General features: G+C 40.7%; 2 protein-coding genes across 6 annotated transcripts in view; both read right to left on the bottom strand.

Moving 5' to 3' along the window:
• MGC147631.L (acyl-CoA dehydrogenase (3J649) L homeolog) overlaps positions 1-11213 on the bottom strand; it is a 70647-nt gene extending 59434 nt beyond the window's left edge. The window contains exons 1-2 of one of the 4 annotated variants that reach the window (XM_041565601.1): positions 9864-10017; positions 9208-9415 (exon numbers count right to left, since the gene is read on the bottom strand). In XM_041565601.1, coding sequence (XP_041421535.1) covers positions 9208-9372 — 165 coding nt within the window. In that variant the 5' untranslated portion in view covers positions 9373-9415; positions 9864-10017. 4 annotated transcript variants of the gene reach the window in all.
• Positions 11214-19324: 8111 nt separating this feature from the next.
• On the bottom strand, positions 19325-22193 carry gngt1.L (guanine nucleotide binding protein (G protein), gamma transducing activity polypeptide 1 L homeolog). 2 transcript variants are annotated; one of them, NM_001092800.1, is given in 4 exon segments: positions 19325-19763; positions 21368-21466; positions 21575-21677; positions 22145-22193. In NM_001092800.1, coding segments are annotated over 2 exon segments (222 nt in total). In that variant the 5' UTR covers positions 21464-21466; positions 21575-21677; positions 22145-22193; the 3' UTR covers positions 19325-19637.
• Between the last annotated feature and the right edge of the window lie 828 nt (positions 22194-23021).

The following is a 23021-nucleotide window of genomic DNA, read 5'->3' as shown; positions in this document are numbered from 1 at the left end:
CATGACAAAATAAAAGAGACCTGTATAACATACAGCCTCATTTAGAAAGAAAAAGGAGAGCACTTTGGGGTTGCAGGTCTAGTCACCAATAGCAACACATGATGTTCGATCTCAAATAGGACAGTAACTGCAAATTTGAATTTTAGAAATGGAGAAAACGCTGAGCCTGGCTTCTCCATACCGTAATATCTTCACTCCTATGGCAATTGCGCATGCACAGTAGAGAATCTTTTGAGTATTCTCTATTGCGCATGTCCAAACCGGAAGCAAGGGATGCCTGGAACACTGGTAGAAAGGTAAGTTAAATGCCGGCACAGGGTTTAAACTGTTTTTCCAAAGGCCAGTGCAGCTCTTTGAAAGCACCCACCTGGGCAAAAAACAAACTTTTTTATTTTTGGTCCCAACTAATAAGAATAACTGCTAGAAAAAAAATAAACTAAGTTTAACATAAAATCTAAATAACTCAGATCTCTGTGCCATAAAATCCATATAAAAGTAAAGCTTCAGACATACCACTGGTAAACTCCTAAGAAGAAATGTCTTTTTTTTTTTATAAGTCAGTGGACCCAAAATTCCCAAATCCCGCACTGCTGTTAGGCCATTATACAGCTGCATTTGCAATGACCCATGGGAAACATGCACAGCCAGTACCGTGATCTAAAAGTGGGTCAAAAACGGGTCATACAGTTTTATGTACGCCCAGCATGATCTCAGTTCAACGTGCTCGTGTCTAGGGACTTATTTCCTTCAAAGTCATAATTCCCTGGGTTTACACAATGAACAGATGTTACCCTGAAAGAGAAATATGATGATATGTAGAGATGGACAACCTTGTGCTTAGGCATTTCCCTTTAAAGGAGAAGGAAAGGTACCAAACCAGTTTTTTGCCAATAGATTAGCCACAATAGTGCAAGCTATAAACTATATTTATTCCGCAGAATGCTTACCATACCTAAGTAAACAGCTCCAGAAGCTATCTATGTTTGTTTAGGATAGCAGCTGCCATATTAGCTTCCTGCCTGAATCTCTCCCTGCTCACTTATAGCTCTGAGCTCCGATTACAGCAGGGAGGGGAGGAAGGAAAAGAGAGGGAGAGAAGAGCAAACTGAGCATGCTCAAGCCCTAGATGTTTATGCTGAAAACAGGAAGTCTGATACAGAAGCCCATGTGTACACAATAGAAGGAAATAAATGCTGTGTTTCTTTTCACAGAGGACTCAGAGCAGCATTACTTTGAGGGTTTACTGGTGTATTTTTATAGCCCTTTCTGATAAAGCTTACTTAATTTTAGCTTTTCCTTCTCCTTTAATGTGAGAATAGAAGAAATGTATCTTTGAATAAAATGTCTTTGAGCACTGAAGTGGCTATTGTTCGGCTCCACTGCCGGTAACCATAGGGATTCCGTAGGAGTAAATGACAGAACATCAGCACATTTCAAGTGAAGCACTGCTGACCACCTGATGGTGGGGGCAGAAGAACAACTATCTAACAGCATGGGGGGGGGGGAGATACATGAGAAAATCAAACCCTTATACTCGTATCATGTGGCCGCACAACAAAGAAAATAGACATGGTATATTTTATATCAAAGCAATTTGTATTGATAATTAAATAGACAAATGCCTCAGCCTACAGGGGGCTCCATGAATGAACAGCTGACAGATGACAGATGTGCAAGCTGTTGAAAGCTTTTTGTTAAACTACAACTATAAGCACTGCGTGATAACCTTGTGTTGCAGTATGTAATTGAAGAAGATATTACGCATCCAAAGGACTGCACAGTGTAGCACAGGAAAAAGAACAAGTGGACAGTGCCTCTACTGATAAAAATTGGCTTCACTTACAAGTAGCTGTATAAAGTGTATTAACATTATAGTTTGCAAAAAATGTGTTTCTCTGAGCAGCAACCCCTGAATTACTGACTAAATAAACTGCACAGACAGTCTGATGCTCAAGATAGGGTTGCCACCTTTTCACCGGGTGGAATCCGGACATGGGGCTGGGCCGTGATGTCAGGGGGTGGGGCTATGACGCGATGATCGCCCGTTCGCTGGGTCAATCATAGGAAATCCTGCCCGGTTTCCAGTTTTGACCCAGGCAGCAAAAAACAGATTGTCCAGGTCAAAACTGGTCAGGTGGCGAACCTAGCTGGAGACCTGGGTTTTTCCAGATAATGGAGCTTTCCATTATTTGGATCTTCATACCTTAATTCTACTAGACAATCAAGTAAACATTAAATAAACCCAACAGGCTGGTGTTGCTTCCAATAAGGATTAATTTTATCTTAGTTTGGATCAAGTACAATGTACTGTTTTATTATTACAGAGAAAAAGGAAATAATTTTTAAAAAATTCGGATAAAACGGAGTCTAATGTAAACGACCATTCCATAATTTGGAGCTTTCTGGATTACAGGTTTCTGGGTAATGGATCCCATACCCATAATGTATACGCTCACAATATTGCCTACAAAGTTGCCCACAGGAGCTGCCCATGTTTTCATTCTGTCAGACCATCAGAATTTTAAATTGTATACATACTGAATAAAGTGAGTAGGTCCCTATACTCAGATTAACAAACAACAACCCAGAGGAAGTACTGTGATCAGCACAACAGAAGATGGGAGCTACTGAGGGCATCTTTGAAGGTATACATGGGTTCTGAAGGCCCTGAGCTGATAGACAAGCTTGAAACAAGTCTAATTCTTTGTTGAGCTTCAGTTCTTCTTTATTTAATACTAAACTAAAATAGTGGTAATAGATGTAATCATGCCCTGAATTGCCCTTGGCAAAGTAATAACAGAGCCCTAAAACACATAGAGTATAGAATGGGCCAGCACCAGGGCCGCCATCAGGGGGTACAGGCGTACCGGGCCCAGGCCTGAAGGGGGCCCAGCTGTGTTGCACTTTTCGAATTAGCTGGGCCTCCCTTGACAGCGCTGAAGTGAAGTCACGAACTGCCAAAGTCCCATAGATCCGAAGTCCCTAAAACCTGAAGACCCGAAGCCGCAAAAAGACCCAAAAGCCACAAAAAGAGCAGAATCCCAGAAACTGCGAAAAGACCCAAAGCCAAGAAAGGAGCTAAAGTCCAGAAAATACCCAAAGCCACAAAAGGAGCCAAAGAAAAGAAGCTGTCATTGCCAAGAACAAGGAAGAAGAACCTACGGTAAATTCCACTGAACACCAGTGTTGTTTTTTTTTTTTTTTTTTATTAAACCCATAACATAAGTAATCTATGGGGACCCTGACCATCATTGTTTTTTTTTTAAATTTCTATGGGGCCCCTGACCACAAACTGCATTTTTAACTTGTAAGGGGGATGCCCTGGCTGCCAATGTTTTTTTTTAAATATTCTATGGGGTCCCTGACTACCAATGTTTTTTTTTAAATTTCTATGGGGCCCCTAACCACAAATTGTATTTTTAACTTGTAAGGGTGGACCCTAGCCATTAATGGGTTTTTAGTGCCCATGTTTGTGTGGCATTATTGGTGTGGGGGGTCTCTAGGGCGGGGCCTGTGGTGGGCGGGGCCAAGGGGGCCCAGATATTTTTGCAGAACGGGGGCCCTGTGATTTCTGATGGCGGCCCTGGCCAGCACCAGTGCAGCTGCTGTCTCCTGTCATGTATACAGGACTTTGCTGTGCTTTACCCCAACACTTCAGAACAGCTAAGTGAATTCCATGTTCCCACAGTTGCTATCAAGAACGATTTCTACCCTAACTCCCCCTAACAGTGTCCAGCTTCCAACTAATCCAGCTCCCTTGATCAGCCTCACTAAACACATACCCGGAAGATTGAGACTGTATAATTTATCCATGACCTGGACAAGTGTCTGCTGACAATATCCCACTCTATGCGTCCAGCTTTTCATTCTATATTCCCTGCCAACTCACTGTACCCTTTTATGAGGAGCACTGACGTGGCTTCTGTTATGTGTTAAAAATTGCATGCTATGGGGCTTCAAGAGAAAGGCCAAACTTTACTCCACCTTAACCTTCGAATGACAAAACTGATATATACTGTATATATATCCTTCAGAATGATAAAGGCCCCAACGCGGGCCGAAACGTTGGATGCACGAGTGTTATGGCAATAAAGAAAATTTGAACACCTGAAAACTTGGTGTGCTGGTCCATTCTGAAGGATATACATTATTTTGACCAAAGCACCCACAAAGAAAAGCAAAGGTAAGAGTGCAGGTACTATCTGGACATTTTTATATATATATATATATATATATATATATATATATATATATATATATATGTAAGCCTTTAATTTATATTAAGCACAAAAGTTGTACTAGCCCACACTCTGCACAGCTATTGAACCACCGATGTGCCTAAACAACAAAGTCTAGTAAACCTTTCTAAACAAAATTTAAGAATACATTTTTAAGTACCCATGTTATAGAACAAAATGTAATCATAACTCTGGAAACGGCATCTTTGTAGGAGTAGATAATTTTACAGCACTAAATGGCCTGGGTTCTGCCTAACATAATTAATACCACAATGGGCTCACCAGTACGTGGGAGTAAAGAAAGGAAAAAATGATGATGTGGGAAAAATGAAGAACATCGGAAGTATTGAAGTACCGTAAGGGAAATTAAATGGAAATAAGCTTACAGAAACATACTTTATAAAAACATGTATATAATTTGAAACACTGATCCTCTCAACCAGTGGTTTCCAAACTGTGGGGCTCAATTCAGGATAAGGATGCACCAAATCCACTATTTGGGATTCGGGCAATTCCCCAAATGCTTGGTGAAAGATCCGGCCGAATACCAAACCGAATCCTAATTTGCATATGCAAATTAGGGGTAGAAAAGGAAAAAATTCTTCCTTTATGATGAAAAGTCATGTGATTTCTCTATCTGACCCTAATTTATATACATATGCGAATTAGGATTCAGGTCGGCCATGCACAAGGATTCGGCTGAATCCTGCTGAAAAAGACCGAATCCCGAACCGAATCCTGGATTCATGCATCCCTAATTCAGGACTACCTAAATCAGCACCATTGGCATGAGGGTGATTGGTCTATCTGCAGAATAGCAGTAAATGATTATTGATTGCTATGGGCTTCCTCTATAATATTCTATTTAAAAGCTGCCTCATAAAAACAGTAGCAAGAATATTCACTAAGCTTATATTCACTGTTATGCATAAATCTGCAGACTTTTTTTTCTTTTTAAATATACTTTACTTTTTAGCGTTCAGATGAAAATAAAGCACCTCAAACTGGGATAGTGGGTGCTTTTCAAAGGAAAAGTAAAAAAGATTTACAGCAGTGTTGTTCATTATGTGTTTATTTCCAGCAAACTATGCTCAGTGGGTAGCAGTTCTGCCTTGCAGCTTTTGGTCCTGAGCTTGAATCTGACTTGGTCATTATCTGCAAGGAATTAGCATGCATGATCTCCCTGTGTTTGTGTGGATTTTCTCTAGGTACTGCAATATCCTCGCAAACTCCAAAAACATACAGGCAGGATAATTGGCTTTTAATTAAATTGACCCTACTGTGTGTGCGAATGCTATTTGGACTTTAGACTCTAAGCTCCACTGGATATGGGGCTGGTCTGTAAAGAACTGCAGAAATGTATTGGTGCTATATAAATATCAGGAAATAAATAAAATACTGTATTATTAAAGGAGGAGCTAAACCCTTAGCACAGGGGTAGGCAACCCGTGGCTCCGGAGTCTCATGAGACTCTTCATCCAGTTTGCTGTGGCTCAGTTTTGCTTGTCACGTTGTCTATTCAGCCCTTGAACCTGCTGGCGGCATCTTGAGTGTGCTACCACGGTAAGCTAACGGTTAGCTTACCGCGGTCGCACACTCAGGAAGCCTCCAGCAGGTGCGAGGGCTGTATAGACGTCCCAGGAGTGATAGGCAAGACCGAGCCGCAGCAAGAAGTTTCATCACAGTCCTTACCACGGTCAAACACTCAAGACAAGGAAGATCACCATGGAGCTTCAGAAACAGAAGTCACATTAAACAAATGAGAACACTAGCAATTAATAGGGATATTCAGTGTTTAATTAATTTCAAAGTAGGCCTACACATACACACTGCTCTTCCGTTTGTTGTATTCTGTTGTTGTAACAGTTAAAATTAAAAAAAAGGTTAAAACTTTTAAAAGTTTATAAGCTGTGTTATGTTTTGCGGCTCCAGACTATTTTTTTTAGTGGAAGAAGTGGCAAAATGACACGATTTATAGTAAAGGTTGCTGACCCCTGCTTTAGCACGAAGATAACTACTGGCACCCTTTTATATTTGTCCCCATCAAACAGCACCAAACGCTCCCCAAAGATTTCCAGCTACCACATCTTTAACCCCCAAAAGCACGGTAGTACAGCTAAATGTTTGGACCCAAAATGCTTCCTGCAGAACAGGAGCATTTGCATTGGAAGCTATCCTTGTCCTGGGTTCCATTGCACATGGTCAGTGATCACTGAGAAGGAACCAGGGACTAGAACTGACATGGATGTAAACCCTGCTGCTATCATTGAGAAAGATTATGGTGCGGTGTAGGATTATTTAAAGCAAGACAGCATCTGTAGTCCAGCATTCTGGGAGCTGTAGTTCATAAAATCCTCCAGTGAGAATTCTCTCTGCTCTGTCTACCCCTGCACCCTGCTCCCTGTTTTAATGGATTTGTTTTCTCTGCAAGGAATGAACACTTTTAAAACATAATCATATTTCTTCTAGCACTGAACATCTAACTTGATATTTGATTATATAGTGAATAAAGTACCCCCTCTTGTCAAATATAAGGATATTATTAGTTACCGAGGAGTTTCATGACCATATAAAAACACGAGGCCGAAGGCCATACAGGTCATGGAACTCCGAGGTAACTTCTAATATCCTCATATTTTACAACTGGGGGTACTTTATTTATTATAATACACAAATTTTAGTGAGTCATGTGACAGAAATGACATCACTACTCACAGTTTATAACTGATGACATCACTACTCACCGTTTATAAGGATATAATTTACAGGATATTCATGGCTTTTGTGTATTATACGGCCATATCAGCAAGTCTATAGTGCACGGTAATCTCACCAGGTTACTATATAACAGCAAACGACTGACATAGCACAGGTAAACCGACTGTCACTAGATACTGTCTCAAGCATCTGTAATTAAGTTTGAGAGAGCTAGGGTGCACCAACGCAAGAGACTGCATAAAGGTTTACACCCTCTTTAATTACCAGGTTTCTGAGCCAGTAAACAAACATGATGCAATATAATCAGGCCTTCCATTTGAAAGAAAACATTTATATATGTATTATAGTGTGTTGGGAACAATTTTGCAGCAAGAAAATAAAAGCACCAGTACAGCTGTTTATGCAGAAAACTGGCATTAATAGTTCAGTGGTGTAGTTGTGGGCAATAATTCTCCCATAAATCTATGCGAGTGACTTAGGTACAATATGTGCAGCAGTGTGTGGTGGGGGGGCTGGCTAATGAGTTTCCTCTACAGAAAAAAAATCAGGATATGTGACTGCCCTGATAAAGCAGGAGTGAATATGCCTGCCGATCACTCACAAAGTCTTCAAAGCTGCAGCTGTGAGATGTGCTGAAACACTTACTACGGATGTGGATGTTTATGCAGCTACAGAAGGGCAAAGTGCAACTGGCATTTCAGGGAGGTTGTCACACACCATGTGAGAAAGCAGCACCCGAAGGAGAATACACAATGCCACACACCCTGCCCGTGGACCCAAACTAAACCATTTACTTGCTGAATGTCAATAAAAAGTTATAGCCATGCAGTAAGTGTAGCCTATGTCCAAGCTGTACTTGAACTATTATTCCCTGTGCTCTATAGCTACCTAAGCAATTACACCAGAAATCAACTTTGAACAGTGCAAGTGCATACAACAATGTAGCACAAAAACCAGTGCAGTCTGCAGCACGAATGAAAAATGACCTCATTAGCTGTTTAGCTCATTGTTTTCATACATTATTCATATGTATGATTTTAAGAGGAAATGTGGCCACTCTAAATCAAGAACTGGAGTGTCTCATTGATGTGATGTAGTGAAACAACTGCTGGAGCCTGGAGGGCCACAACCTGTGCACCTCCACTACTTTTTAAAAGCATTAGACAGGGGTGCAATGGTTTTAAAAATTAGTGGTGAGCACAACTTTCCCTTGTTTGTTATAGTTATACAGGAGCAGTGACCAGCTCCATGTTGTAGCTCCCACCCTTCCCAGCTATAGTCAGGTGATCCCACTGGTGTCTAATAAAAGGGCAGCCAAGTTTGGGAGTTTTACTTTAAAAGCAGCAAGTAAGTTGCAGGTAAACCTTAGTCCCTTTTGTAAAATGTATAATGAAGCAATAGAATTCTTAATGAATCAGATGAAAATTGAGCATAGGACTGGCCAGATATGGGATGACTTTGACGTAGTTGGCCAGCTTAAATATATTGCAATATATGGACAAACAATCCCTGTTTTGTTTAAAGGGTAAGGCATTTTTCAGTAGCAGTATGCACAAAATGTCTCTGTCTTAAAAATATATATATATATATATATATATATATATATATATATATATTCACTTGCCTAGGTGCTGTCTCAAACTTCATACATAGAGATTCCAACAATAGACGCACTCCAGGACTTTATAATGCGGTGAAACGTAAGAAAAATTTATTGTCAATGTTTCGGCCCTATTTTGGAAAGATCTCAAATAGGACCAAAACGTTGACAATACATTTTTCTCTTCACGGCATTATGAAGTCCTGGAGTGCATCTATTGTTGGAATCTCTCTCTCTCTCTATATCAGTGATCCCCAACCAGTAACTCGTGAGCAACATGTTGCTCTCCAACCCCTTGGATGCTTATTTTTAATTGCATAAAAACTAAGTATATTGCCAAGTGGAGCCTCTTGTAGGCTGCCAGTCCCCATAGGGGCAACCAAATAGCAAATCACAGCCCTTATTTGGCACCCCAAGGGATTTTTTCATGCTTGTGTTGCTTACCAACTTTTTTTTTACATTTAAATGTGGCTCACGGTAAAAAAAGGTTGGGGACCCCTGCTCTATATATGACTAACTGCAGTTTGTGTCAGAGATGCAGAACCCACTCCATCCCTTGCAGCATTTGTTTGATGTATATGCACCTTCTCATTGTAAGTGCCGTGTGTTTACTCTATAATGTACATCTATGTTCTGATTGGCGCCCGTCACCTTTCTTAAGGTCTCCCTTATGGCAACGTGATCCGGAGTGTAGAGGGAAGTCTGTGCCTGGAGGCTGGACTGGTTGGCAGCTGTTGTTTGTGAGAAGGAGCCAGTGGGAAATCTAGAAAGCAAGCTCGGCCAGCGTCTCAGAAGGGAGGCCCCTTTCAGCGCCATGGTCACACTGCTCCGTCCCCTGGGTGTACGAATGCCTGATAATCTGCAGGATGACAAGGACACTTTCTGTCAATGAAATGGAATGTGTTGGCTACCCCTGCACTACAGCAGTTACAGAACTACAACTCCCAGCATGCCAATGTACACAGTAACAGCAACATTACCAGAAATGGAGTAGAGAGGAAAATTGAAAATCAACAATATGCTAAAACCTCCCAGCAGCAGCAGCAGAGGATGCAGAAAGTTGTAGTTCAGGCACAGTAGAGGGTTGCAGGTTGGACACTCGAAAATATCTAATGTCTATTAGCCAAAATAAGATATGGCATTGCCCTGTAATTCTACAGCACTGCCTATTGCCCTCTATGTCCCTGACCTTCACATTAAAGGTTATTGGTTAAGTCTATAACCAGTGAGAGAGGGAAATAAGAAGCAGTGCAGCTGGAGGAGCCGCTTCTATATTTATTACTGAGGAAAGTGAAATCGTTACTCACTCTCAAACCCTGGAACTTTTAGTTGTAGAACAGGAAAACACTCAGGAAGGAGAAACCCCCTTCCTCGCTTGGCCGGCTGGTCACGTGATTGTACAGATCGTGCAGTCACGCCTTCTGCGTATAGCCACGCCCCTCGGCGGGGTTAGCTTAGGGAATATTTCAGGGACAGATTTGTATGAAAGCAATTTCGTGTGACGGCTGTAATTGTCTCCTTTCTGTTATGTAAAGCTGCTGGGAGTTTGGATACGTTTGTCACAGGTTAAGCTGACAGTAGGGGGAATTACTGGCTTGTTAATGGGGTGACGTGGTTCGGAGCCCACATTTGGCCTGTAGCTCCCCAATCCTTTGTAGTAGTAACGATGCAGCACGCACCTACTTTAGACGTGGTGAATTTTGTATCCGGAAAGCTCAGAATTATGGGAAGGCCAAATAAACAAAAAAATGCAATTTCCACCCAAAAGTTAAAAAAAACTCCTACTGGTCATGTTTACAAATATTGGCGATAATTGTCTAGAGATGTTGGCCGTAGCAACCAATCAGATCTTTGCTTTTGTTTTCTAAAGGTCCCTATAGACGCAAAGATCTTTCGTCGGTGAACGAATTATCGTTAGTGGGGATCGAACGATCGGGCATCTTACGATTTTTCTTCGACGTCAGAAAATTGATCGGCCAGGTTAAAAAAATGTTATCGGCCCCAGCGCAATCTATCTATGTTTGCAGGGCCAAGCAGGCAGCTACCTCCAGTTTTCCTGGCAATATCACTTAAAATCAGGGGCGTAACTACAGAGGAAGCAGACCCTGCGGCTGCAGGGGGGCCCAGGAGGTACAGGGGGCCCCATGAGGCTCTCATTGATGAGCAATTTGAACATATATTGGTAAAACAGGACAAACACTGGATATGTTGGGGGCCTTAAAATTAATTTGCTGTGGGGCCCAGCAACATCTAGTTACGCCACTGCTTAAAATGGTCGTTTTAGTTGATGGACACATCGTACATTCAAACGATCATTTAGAGATAATCGTGGTCTCACGATAACGAAAAGATCTTTTAAAAATCTTTACATCTATGGCCAGCTTAACTTGTAGGTGACTAATCGCTGATTGGTTGCCATGGGCAACATCTCCAGAAATCTCTCCAGATTTTTATCTCCAATGTTAGTAAACATGCCCCCTACTAGACCCTCCTCCCCCCAGCCTAGCTGCTACCCCTGGCAAATGCCCCTAACTCTTTACTTACCCCTCCGTGCAGATTCTGTCCAGCGGAGTTCATGGGCGCCATCTTCAGCCGCCTCAGTAATCTTCGGAATGAGACCGGCGCATCTGCAATTTTCATGAACTTCGGCTAGGGTCGCCACCTTTGAAAAAAATTTCCACTGGCCGGTGGAGGGGGCGGAACAAAAGGGTGGGCCGTGATGTCAAAAAGGGCGGCTGTGACGGTGAAGGGGGCGGAACCGTGGTTTACGATTGGATGGGGCGGGTCGTGGTGTCAAAGGGGGCGGAGCCACAGCGCGCGAGTCCTAAATTTGTAATACCGGCCCTGGGCCTTCGCAGGTGTATTACCGGCCGGGTGGTAACCCTAGCTTCAGCGCATGCACAACGGTCACGAAACAAAAAAATTGCTCCAACTGTGTATGCGCTGCTACACCTGCATCATTCCAAGGATTACTGAAGAGAAGAAGATGGCTGCTGTGAACTCCACTGGATAGAATCTGCACGGAGGGGTAATTAAAGAGTTAGGGGCATTTGCCCAGGGTAGCAGCTAGGCTAGGGGCTAGTGTTTTTTTACTTTTGGGTTGTATTCTCCTTTAAAGGGGTTGTTCACCTACCAACACTTTTTCAGTTCAGTTGGTTTCAGATAGTTCACCAGAAATAAAGACTTTTTCCAATTATTTTCTATTTTATATGTGTGACTGTTTTTCTAATATTGAAGTGGAAAGTTAAATTTTTCATCTTCTAAAGCAGCTCTGGGAGGGGGGGTCGCAGACCCTGTAAACTGTTCTAAATTGATACATTTAGATTAAACATTTCTTATCCTTGTCCCTGCTGGGTTTCATTAAATCAAATAATTTTAATTTAATAAAACAGTAGCTCGTACTTGATGGTAACTAAACTGCATGAATCCATGTTTGTGGCAAAACATTCCTATTGCGTTTAATTAGTGTTTAAATTATTTTGTTTTTTTGCAGACAGAAGGTGTAGTGATCCAAGTTATGGAAAGTTCCCATATTCAGCAAACCCCAGGTCCCGAGCATTCTCGTTAATTGTCAGAACATTTAAAGCAGAATTCCTTTCACATTTTGTGCTGTCTGTAAGAGAACAGATATAAATCCATTGTATGTTGCATGCTCTGTACTTAAGGTGGCCAAACGAGCGTATCTTAACCCAATATGCCCACTAACGGCTGGGCAATATCAGATGAATCCGAACGTTTGGCCCTGGGGCCAAACGATCGGATTACAATACTACGAATGGGCTTTGACGGGTCGCAGGACCACATCAACTAGCAGATGCGGTCCTGGATCGTACGAAAAATCAAACTTGACCTATCGATATCTGGCAGTTTTTTGGCCTATCAATTGGGAGGACCCGTCAGGAGCCCCCACACGGGCAGATAAACTGCCGAATCGGTCTAAAGGACTGATATAGGCAGCTTTAATCTGTCCGTGTATGGCCACCTTTAGTTATGCCATAAACTTTGTCTTGTGGCCAAGAAACATAAAGTAAATGCCCACAGTTACAGGTTTAAACAATAGCATGGTTGTTTATCCTGATGCATTTGATCGTAAAGGTTTGTTCTGTAGTGATTAACTGGAAAGGGGATTCTAGAAGTACTGCAGTTTGATGTCTGACATAATCTGTTATATTTGCACCCCATATGTATAGATGTATATGATTTTATCATATAACCAATTATACTGTAGGGTGTTTTTTATACTTTATATTAGCTTTAGTGGGGGGAGCAACATGAGTGCCGTGTTTGCTTCTGGTATATCAGCTGTCAGAATTTTTAAGAAAAACCCTTGGCTACTATACATTTGTTTTTAATTTTTTTTGAGTGTAGTAGTGCTTGTGGGATTTTTTTTCTGAGGCAAAATGGCTTTATAGCCTCTGGCTTAGGTGGAAATGTTGGGTTCAGTTGGGGTGAATGCAATATAATAAAATTAATTGTAGGAACCATATTATATGTATAGATATAACATATATTACTTATATACTAAATAGCCCACATAGTTACAAAGTTATGTGAGCTTTGTTTTTGACCTTTGGCATACATGGAGTTTGTTATCCGTGTGCATTTTGCGTTTCTACACATAACTGCCACCATTTCTCTTATATATATTTTTATACGAGTTATGAGCTGCTTTCCTTGAATTGCCAATAAATGAATTTCCTACAACTCATCTCTATGGTTTGGCATTACCTAAGCACCTAGTTATTGCATGGGTGGAAAAAATCTGATGATGTGATCAAGACCATGTCAGCAGTTTATTGAACCGTGTATGGAGCCCAGTGCATGGGCCTGTCTGAATTACTGTATATCTCTCCACAAATCTAACTGCTATCAATTGGGTAGGTTTGAAAATCCCTAGAAAACAATAAGACTGAAATATCCAGATTCTTGGCACTGCATCTGGATCTTTTGGTCTTTTCTCTTTTCTAGTTTGTTTGTTATTCAGAGACACTGCCATACTGATAGATGGTTGTGGTTTGGACCTGGGGTAAAATGTGAATTGAATGGAGATGTGTGCACTCTTCAATTCCTTTATGTTGGAAAAATCCCTTCAGATGAGAATCTCATTGGTGCATTGGTCCAGGATTCCTCAGGAAGTGTTGGGCATAGAATCTCCCTGGGTGTGATCATACACATGTATGCAGAATCAAGCCCCTGATCCACCCAACAATGTTCCCATTATGTCAAAAAACCCTCCCAAGTCACCCAAACCCTGCCCACTCTAACAGCCAAAACCACTTCTCTGTAGGCTTCACCACCTTTTAGACTCACATCTTTTGGGCCACCTCTTAAGTATACTGACTGGGTTATTCCCTGATGATGGTTCTGCCAATATGGATGATTAGAAATGGATGGCCATTCCCAAAGTACTAGACATAAGCATTAACATTGAATAAAGGGATGTTAGTTACAAGACATTGAGTTGCTGGCTCTGGAAAGCAGTAGGAGTCCTAATTACACCTTGAGAAAAATATGGGTATACTATTACTTGTCCTTTAAATAACTGATTTGAAACACCATGTTTACTGTTAGTATAATAACTGCAGTTGGCAAGCCTAGTTGGCAAGCCTTGTACAAGAAATTACCTGCATACAACAGTACAATGCTCAGCTCTTGATACAATACATTTTCCTGTGTCTTGCTCTCAGGAAATCCCTCTGAGGTCACAGTATGTACTGTAGTGTGTCAGCAGGATACACAAAAAGGAGTGTTACCTCTTTGGGGAGTGGGCCACAAATGCTACCTGGGAGAGTGAAAGAACTATGGATAAAGGTTACAGGCCAGACATCCTCCTGTGACAGTAATAATGCCGTTAATTTTCATGTACAGTACGTTCTGTGAAAAAGAGGTACACAAATAACTGTTTAATTCTGTAAAAAGTAGTAACAAGCTAGTATTCTGTAAATTGGAAGACAAGTGCTGAATTCTTTGTTTTTATGAGCTAGTGTAATATGTAGTAATGACAGTTTGTGGAAAGGTATTGGACAATATTTCTGAGTGCCATTTTTCTCTTTCCTTTTACAGAGAGAGTCCCTGTGTTCCAGTCATATAGCAGACTCTCAGAAGACAGATGGGGCATTTACAAAAGCAAGTACAATGTGCAAAGTCCAAATCAAAATGTACTTTTTCCTACAGTGCATTACTTTATTCCATAATTCCAGCTTAGTTGAAGTGGCCACGCAGTTGCACCCAATGCATCAAAATGGATGCAATTGCATGAATTGGGTACAAGTAGCATCTACCGTCTAGAGTGGGGGTCGTGTTACTGTTTAGTAGTAGAAGTAGTGTTTGCGTCACATTCACTGGGTGCAAGCCTTGTGCCCTTATTCAAGCAACCCGTTGTAGGAACCCTTGAGCTACTGCCAAATCCAGGGTGGTGGTAGCACCAGGGTTCCCCAGCATTAATGGGCACCTTTGCTCACCATTTATCAAATGAGGCAGGATGGACACATTGGCAACCATGTAGAAGTTCAGAAGACAAGTACCTTAATTTTTTCAGTACTGCAACACCTGCACTTGTGGGTGCATTTATAAATGACCCCTCCGATCTATGCATTTAAGTTGGGCATACACATAGTTATAAATTAGTATGAATCAAAGAGATTTTTCAGTACCTGTATGATAAACTATCCCATCTAATATATAATCCTCCCTGGAAGAAGCCGCACTGCTCAGAACTGTTCGTTTATTTAAAGAAACTAACGTTTTGGCTGCAACATCAGCCTTTGTCCTGAGTAGTGCGGCTTCTTCCAGGGAGGATTGTATGCAGCTTTGTGAAGCGTGCACCCAGGCGACGTGAGTGCATTTATCGTGAGTGCTGGGAGTTTGGGGAAAGTATATATATATATATATATATATATATATATATATATATATATATATATATATATATATATATATATATATATATATATATATATATATAAATATATATATAAAAAACAAGGGAAAGTTGTGCTCACCACTAGTTTTTAAAATCATTAGGCGGGGGTGCAATGAGGGTGTGACCACAAAATACATATAGACAAATACAAGATTCCTCTGCACTCAACCCATTATCAATATATTTAAGACAGAAACATTTTGTGCATACTGCTACTGAAAAATGCCTTACCCTTTAAACAAAACAGGGATTGTTTGTCCATATATTGCAATATATTTAAGCTTATAAAAAAAGTCTACTATCTGTAACCAACTGAACTAAAAAAAATTGTTGGAAGGTGACCAACCCCTTTAAATCTGCAAATACTCCATGTTGGTTGGAACAAGGTGCATATACAGAAGTGAAGACCAAACCAGTAAAAGTCCACCAAGATGCTTGGATTTTCTGGGGTACTGGGACAATAAAAATGTGGCCATACCATTCTTTCTGCCCACAGTCGGATACCACATGGGATCATGCTGGGTATTGCCACCTTTAAAGGCCCATAAGCCCCATATAATGACCAGAGTGATCTGTTTGTCTGTAGTCTGCTTAATAAGATCAGCATTATTTTTAAAATAAATGCAGTTTTGGTTTGTTCACTTTCAGGAAATTTTGACAGATTTACAACAAAGCCCATAGCTCTCTGCTGTTGTAAGGGGCCCGAAGGCTCAGCCAGGAGTAGCGGACCTAGGAGGAAGCACCAGTCCAATAGTTCGAGGTACAGGCAAGGGTATAGAAAGAGAGTGGTCGAAGTCCAGGCAATAAGGTTGGTTCAGGCAGCAAAGGTTCAGAATACACAGGATCAATACACAGGATCAGGAATGATAATCACAGGAAGCGCACCCAGGAACTCACGAGGAAGAACCTATAGTAGGACACAGTCTGCAGTGCTTCAGCATCTTTTATAGGCCTCCTTTGGCGCCAAAACAGACGCAGTGGCGTCATGACGCTGGCGTCTTCGCGCTGGCGTCTTCGCGCAGGCATTTTGACGCTGGCGTCTATTCTGACGCTGGCGCTTAGGAGCCGGCGACCAATATTCTGACGCTGGCGTGATGTCACAGAACTGCGACCAGAAGGAAGCACATGGAGAACGCCGCCATCTTGGACTCCGCCATCTTGGGACGCCAGGTAAGAACTCCTTACAGCTGTAAATCTGCAAAGAAAACATTTGCTACTTGGGAAGCTGTGGCTGTGCTGCACATGCTGTCCGATCTGCTGAGCAAAATTCCTATTGTAACAGCAAAACAAATTGTACAGTCCCTCTGTGCTTGTAGACTTAGAAAGCATTTAACATATAATAGTGTCTAAACATTTAGCCCTGAAGGCTATAGATTATTAGGGCCATGTCACGCAAGGCCTGTGCTGGGGGAGAAAGGGTTGATCTGCTTCCTTGTTTCGATTTTAGAGCATTAACACGAAAGCATGCACTTTTGTGCCAAAAATCCACCCCATTTGTGCACTACCAGACCAATGCTATGCAGAAGGAGGTGGATCAGCGTTTTCTCCCCTGTGTAGAAAACGCCCCATGTAGTAGATGCCAAACAACATAACAAAAACCAAAAAAAAAAAGAACAGATTGTGTTCCACTAATCTGCTAGGACAAAGGTACAACTCTTAGAATTAAATAAATAAAAACAAAGCTGCAACTTGCTGCAGTTTTGAACTGAGGCAACTAAATCAGACAGCCATGCTGATTCAGTCTGTTATTGTATATACTTCACACAAATGACTTTGCTTCATTGATTTTCTCTTTTCAAATGTCATACAACAAAACCCGACAGATGAAATCCTCTGTGTAAACTAGGTCTAACAAGATTTTACAACATTATATAGCGAATTGAATAGCCATCCTCTTTAGTGTAAATTGGGTTTGTTTCGATTGGACATTCTTCTCTTGGCTCTTCTAGGTTTATGGCACAACAATTACTTTAACCCATGTTATTTTTCTGGGGAAAAGTCTCCATAGCAGAACATTGGTAAAATCAAAGATTCCCTGGGGAATTGCATGAGTATAGCACCTTCTCTTCACACCATCCACTGCCACCTCTCCTCAAACCTTTCCATCTTGTGGCTCCTTACCTCTGGAATTCCATCCCTGAATTCCTCCGTAAAGTGTGCTCTCTCAATCTCTTCAAGAAAAAACTAAGAGCAGTGACGTAACTAGCTGTTGCCGGGCCACCAAATTTGGAATTGCACACCAGCCCTGTTCCTACCCCCATACTTCCTTGCACGCACTGGCGTGTTGCAACGTGAGCAGTCTCACTTGGCGTCTCTGTAGTTACACCACTGACTAAGAGTCTACCTTTTTGAGCACCAGAACATTAATTTAGTCCTGGTACCTATTGGACAAATGCCTTAACCTTGTGCACTTTTTCCCTCCAATTTGTACCTGTATGTTAGCCACCCACCCACTTAGATTGTAAGCTCTACGGTGTCTCCGACAATGTAGCGGTTAAGCTCTGTTTCCTTATATAAGCTCTGTGTACTGTGTATATTTATTGTATTTGTTATGCACTTGTTCACCCTGTGTGTACTTTTATATATTGTCGTTTTATACATTGTACAGTGCTGTGGCTCTTTAACAGTGCTTTACAGATAACGTTATACATATATAGTTGGCCATGATTTTACCTTGAAACTGAATGCAATTGTTCTGATGTGATATTACATGTTGTAGCACCCATCCACCAGCAACATTTGCTGAGTATGTGGTAATGCAACACCTGGAGACATTGGTTGGATCCATGTTACGCCTATAATTCCACACAAATACAAATGTGTTGAAGGCCAATGTCTGGCATACAGATCCCCATTTGGACTGATTTGGCATAGCAGAGGTCCATCTTCCTGGTTTGCTGCTTGTCAAGAAATCCACATGAGTTCATGTTTTGGTGAGATGATGTACATAATAATGATGGAGGAGAATCATGACAAAACCACAGTAGAACAGACCATGCTAGTGGAATGCACATGCCACAAATAAACTCAGCTTGGTTTTTAGTATTGAAGGGTAACTCTTGTATCCTGATCCACGTAAATAACTGATAATGGCGTAGCTCCAAACACAGGTCTAAATCTAATGTATAGTTTTAGTAGGGATAATCCATCCATAATGTATTATAAAATATTATAAGAAAACAGAAAAACAACATGCATGGTTTATTACAGACTGCAACTATATTGGTGAGGGAATATGGACATAAACCTTCTCCCTTTACTTAATCTAGCCATCTAGCACCTCCTTCTGGCAATCCTATATTTTATTGGACTGTTTAATAAAATAAATAAAGATTGTAGGTTGATGCTTCTGTATTATTGGGGCAGCTTCAAACATGTTTAGGGTATTTTCAGGGAAATTATCTGAAGCAACATAAAGGAAATTATGCGCATAATTTCCATGAATGGAAAAATATATATATATATAAACATTGAGGGGAATGTATTTTACAAGGTCAGGATCTGAATAAACTAAAGCTGATCCTTTCTGTGTCCTGCTACACTCAGTGGTATAGATACAATAAACCCACCATAGAGTAAATTGCCCCATGTAATGTATGGTTGACAGCTTTTATATATACTTATAGTGCAGTTCATTTTTTTTTTTACATTTTTTTTCTGTTTCCATCTCTCTGACCATTTTACCATCGACCTTCTTGGCGTTTAAAGCATGAAGAATACAAGTCGCTCAAGTCATTTGCTCATAGTGAATAAATGAAGATAGAAAACAATGTAGAAAACTGCATCTCACGTGCAGCCGAAGGTAACTAACTTCTGCATCCAGTTACATTACTCAGGACACCACTGTACAACTTATTATTTTATTCTAGAAAATAGGTCATTAACAGGATTTACAGATATTTTATTAAAAGAAACTAGTACAACCCGCAAAGCAACATGTTACCCCTGGGGCCTAGGACTGAATAAAACGTTATGTCCTCAACGCGGTGCGGTTGGGTTATCGCCCGAAGCAGTTAAGTGTAGAAGCATAAAGGGGGCGGACAGTTGTAAGTCATTCTCTTTCCATACAGTGCAGCATACAGGGGGGTTCTTCATGTGCCAGTTGAGCCAGGTGGTCTAAACCAACTTATTTGACTGAAGATTACAGACCTAGAAGATTTTAGGCAATCACACAGCCTCCTTTCTCCTTGAATGGGTTCTTGTCTTCAGGAATACCCTTGACGAGTGGATCTTCTCCAGACTTGTCCTCGATGTAGGTTTTAATTTCCTCACACATTTTGGAAACCTAAATGTAAAAATAAGAGGCCTGATTAGATGTTTAGGAAAGGCACCAGAAACCTTCCTGTCTTTGGGTAATCAATCGTCTAGAGTTTTGTGTCTGCCCAAGAGGAAATGCAGTCTGCTTCATTGTTGCAGGGTGAAAGGAGAGGACAGATTTGTACAGCAAAATCACTGGAAACCATAATTGTTCAAAACATTATTGCATACGTTGCTAGTTCTCTAAGTGACCTGGATAAAGCTCAGAAACATATGCTTCAAATAGGATAAAAGATCTGTACTTATAATAATAGGATTAAGGGTATGGCTGACCTAATCTCAGATACACTCAATTATACTGTAGCTGCACTTAATACTCTACATTCGGTGACCTACTAACTTCAGCACTGGTTTATTACTAACACAAAGAGGTCTGTGTTGTTTGGGAAATAGAACATAACTTGAAATGCCAGAATATCAGGGTGCGTGGGGAGGGTTCAGCCAATCAAGAGCCAGCTCAGTGCAACAAAATATACTTTATAGCTTTTGGCCACATGCCAGAAAGTAAAAATCAGTGATAGTATAGTATTTACACAATGCAGACCCCCTAGCTAATCTGTTTCTAGTTTATTAGCAGCTGGACAGATATAAGGAAGATAATCAGTAGATGCTGAACCTGCAGCCCTCCAGCTGGTAGTGACAATAACTCTTAGCTTCCCTAGAGAGAGTACATTTGGGCATACCTATCCAACCTACTGTCTGTTGTTGCATTACAACTCCCAGAAATCCCCCTGAAAGTAGCAACATGTTCCACAGAGCTGTGCACTTATATAACATAGTAACATAGTAAGTTAGGTTAAAAAAATACGCACACCCATCAAGTTCAACCTTTTACATCTATATATTACCTGCCTAAACGCAATTAAACATTACATTCAATCGTATTCAGTGTACCATATTGTTGCCGCTTGGGATAAGTTGTCGTGAAATAACTTACAAAGTTTCTCACCTAAAGATGTTAGCATGTATAACATTTATATTTTACACTAGCAATAGCTCAGTATACTGTTTAAACAGATATTGGAAGCACACAGCAGAGTTTCAAATAAATATGTGCCCTGAATACAGTTTTTATAGTGTTAGCATGACTGCTAAAGGGAAAGTGGATTGTAAGCTCCACCGGTGCAAGGACTGATAAATATATATAATGTAATAATATATATAACAAATCTTTGGCTATCCCTAAAAGTAAATGCAGAATAGGATACAATTCTAAAGAATGGTTTGCTATACACTGTGGACCTCCACAACCAGGGCAATACTACTTGCTTTGGAGAACCGCAAACAAAAACAACCTTCAAACTTTAGCCAATAATAATATTATAATAATAATATTTAAGTAATATTTTATCAGCAGGAAAATGAGATCCAAGCAGGCTGAGTCCAGATTTGCAGATCCCTGTTTTTAAAATTTCTGCAAATTGTCATGAATTTTCTTTCCAGCATATGCAGCAATATTTGTATTTAATCAGGCTGCACTGCAGAGTTTGTGGGTGCCAAGCGACTTCTCCTATTTCTAGGGTGCCTGCAGATCCCCAGTGACGTGTTGCCCGGCTGGCAGACTTTACTCACCAGCTGTCGCTCCAGTTTAACTTCTTTCTTGAGTTGTTCAACTTCCATTTTTGCTTTATCCTTTTCTGTTAAATCGTCTATGTTGATGACCGGCATTTTCTGATGGGGGAAAAAAGGTACAATATATGCCGATGAAGTCTTACGCGAACTGGTCATAGTATGTGGCAGTCCCTACATGAGGACTAGTCTCCGAGGACATGAACTTACTTGTGCTTCTGTGCTCCAGAGTCCGAATTCCCTGAAGTAGCTATTTCCTTTCCAACAGCCTCCTCGTCCACCTTCCCAAAGCCAGTCCAACAATAGCAGCTAGCTGTTTTTTAAAGTAATCTGCATAATCTCCGGTAATCTGATTTAATCAAAGTCTGCTATTCCTCACCACCAGAAAACCTATTTTTAAGTAAACACCAATACCAAAGCCTTTCTAAGTCATAGTGATAAATAAAAAATGTGTAATCTGTTCATTTTGTTAGTTGCAATAGTGCAGTGTGTTTAAAGAAAACAAAAATTATATTTCAAGTTCCAATTAGGGTTAACAGGGTGTAATAACTAAATCCATTTATTGGAGAGGCTTTTTAATCTGGCTTTAGAAAAGGAATAGGTGTCAGTAAGGTGACCAGACCTCCCTTTCAGTGCAGGAGGCTGGGGGATTGCATAATATTCCTATCAAGGAATTGGTTTAATTGTGTAGATAAATAGAAGCTCTGACCATGTTATCTTACTGCAAGTTGTATTTATCTAGTTTTCAGCGGTAGCCTAGCAAGAGTGACCCCTGGTTACCTGTTTGTTGAAAGAGAAAAGCAAAGGGATTATATATATGTTGTCCCTGTCGTTGCCCTGTGAACAATAAAAGCCAGCGAGTGGGTCTTGAACTCCCCTCTACAACAAATGTGTCCCTGTGCTGAGCAAGGGGCGTTGACCCTGTGTGCCATCAGCTGTTGTTCCAAAACAGCTGCAGAGCCAAAGTCACAAAGAGTCTGCTGTAGAAGTAGAAAAATATACATGGTTTTAGCAGTCCTCGTGCAACTACAGTTCCCAGCATCCCTAGACAGATAATACTGTTTCTTCTCAAAAAATAGTGATGAACGAACACAGGGTGTTGCGCTTCACATAATAGCAAAACCACAAAATGTTTCCAAAATGAGTCAATGAGATGGCAAAATTACATTGCAGTTAAGCGTTTTAAGATCTGCAACAGAATATACATTGCCTTACCTTGTTAGGGATGCGACTGGCCACAATGCTTCATTGAATAAAAGGTTCTCATGTTGCCAAATTCTTCCAAACATGGGCGCATTTATATAATACCATCTAATAACCTCCCTCGCAGTTGCTCAGGCCAGAATTTCTACAAATCATGGTCACTTTTAATTTCCCATTAATTTAATTCACTGTGAATTATAATACCAGCATATAAAGAAATGCAATGGGCTTGGGTAGGTGTGCACTCAAATATAGTGACACCTTGGGTCTCATTATCTCTTCTCCTTTTAGATTTCAAGTTCCATAGATTGCAAGCTCTATTAATAATTGTTTTTTTTGTAATTTGTATGTTGGATATGTGCAGCCTTTTATTGTACAGCACTGCCGAATATGTTGGAGCTTTATAATATGTGTTAGAAATTATAATAATAATAATGAAGCAGCGGATATTGCT

Source organism: Xenopus laevis, chromosome 6L (genome assembly GCF_017654675.1).
Source record: "Xenopus laevis strain J_2021 chromosome 6L, Xenopus_laevis_v10.1, whole genome shotgun sequence".
NCBI classification, from domain to species: Eukaryota; Metazoa; Chordata; class Amphibia; order Anura; family Pipidae; genus Xenopus; species Xenopus laevis.
Note: the sequence above shows the minus strand (reverse complement) of the source record. Positions and strands in the feature narration are given on the sequence as shown.

Bases quoted from the DNA above. Each gene is read 5' to 3' on its own strand.
- gngt1.L (XM_018266503.2), bottom strand. From the start codon at position 21,523: ATGACCAGTTCGCGTAAGACTTCATCGGCATATATTGTACCTTTTTTC. The intron at 19,764-21,367 runs GTGAGTAAAGTC...TTTTACATTTAG, and splicing joins TTAAACTGGAGCGACAGCTG to GTTTCCAAAATGTGTGAGGA.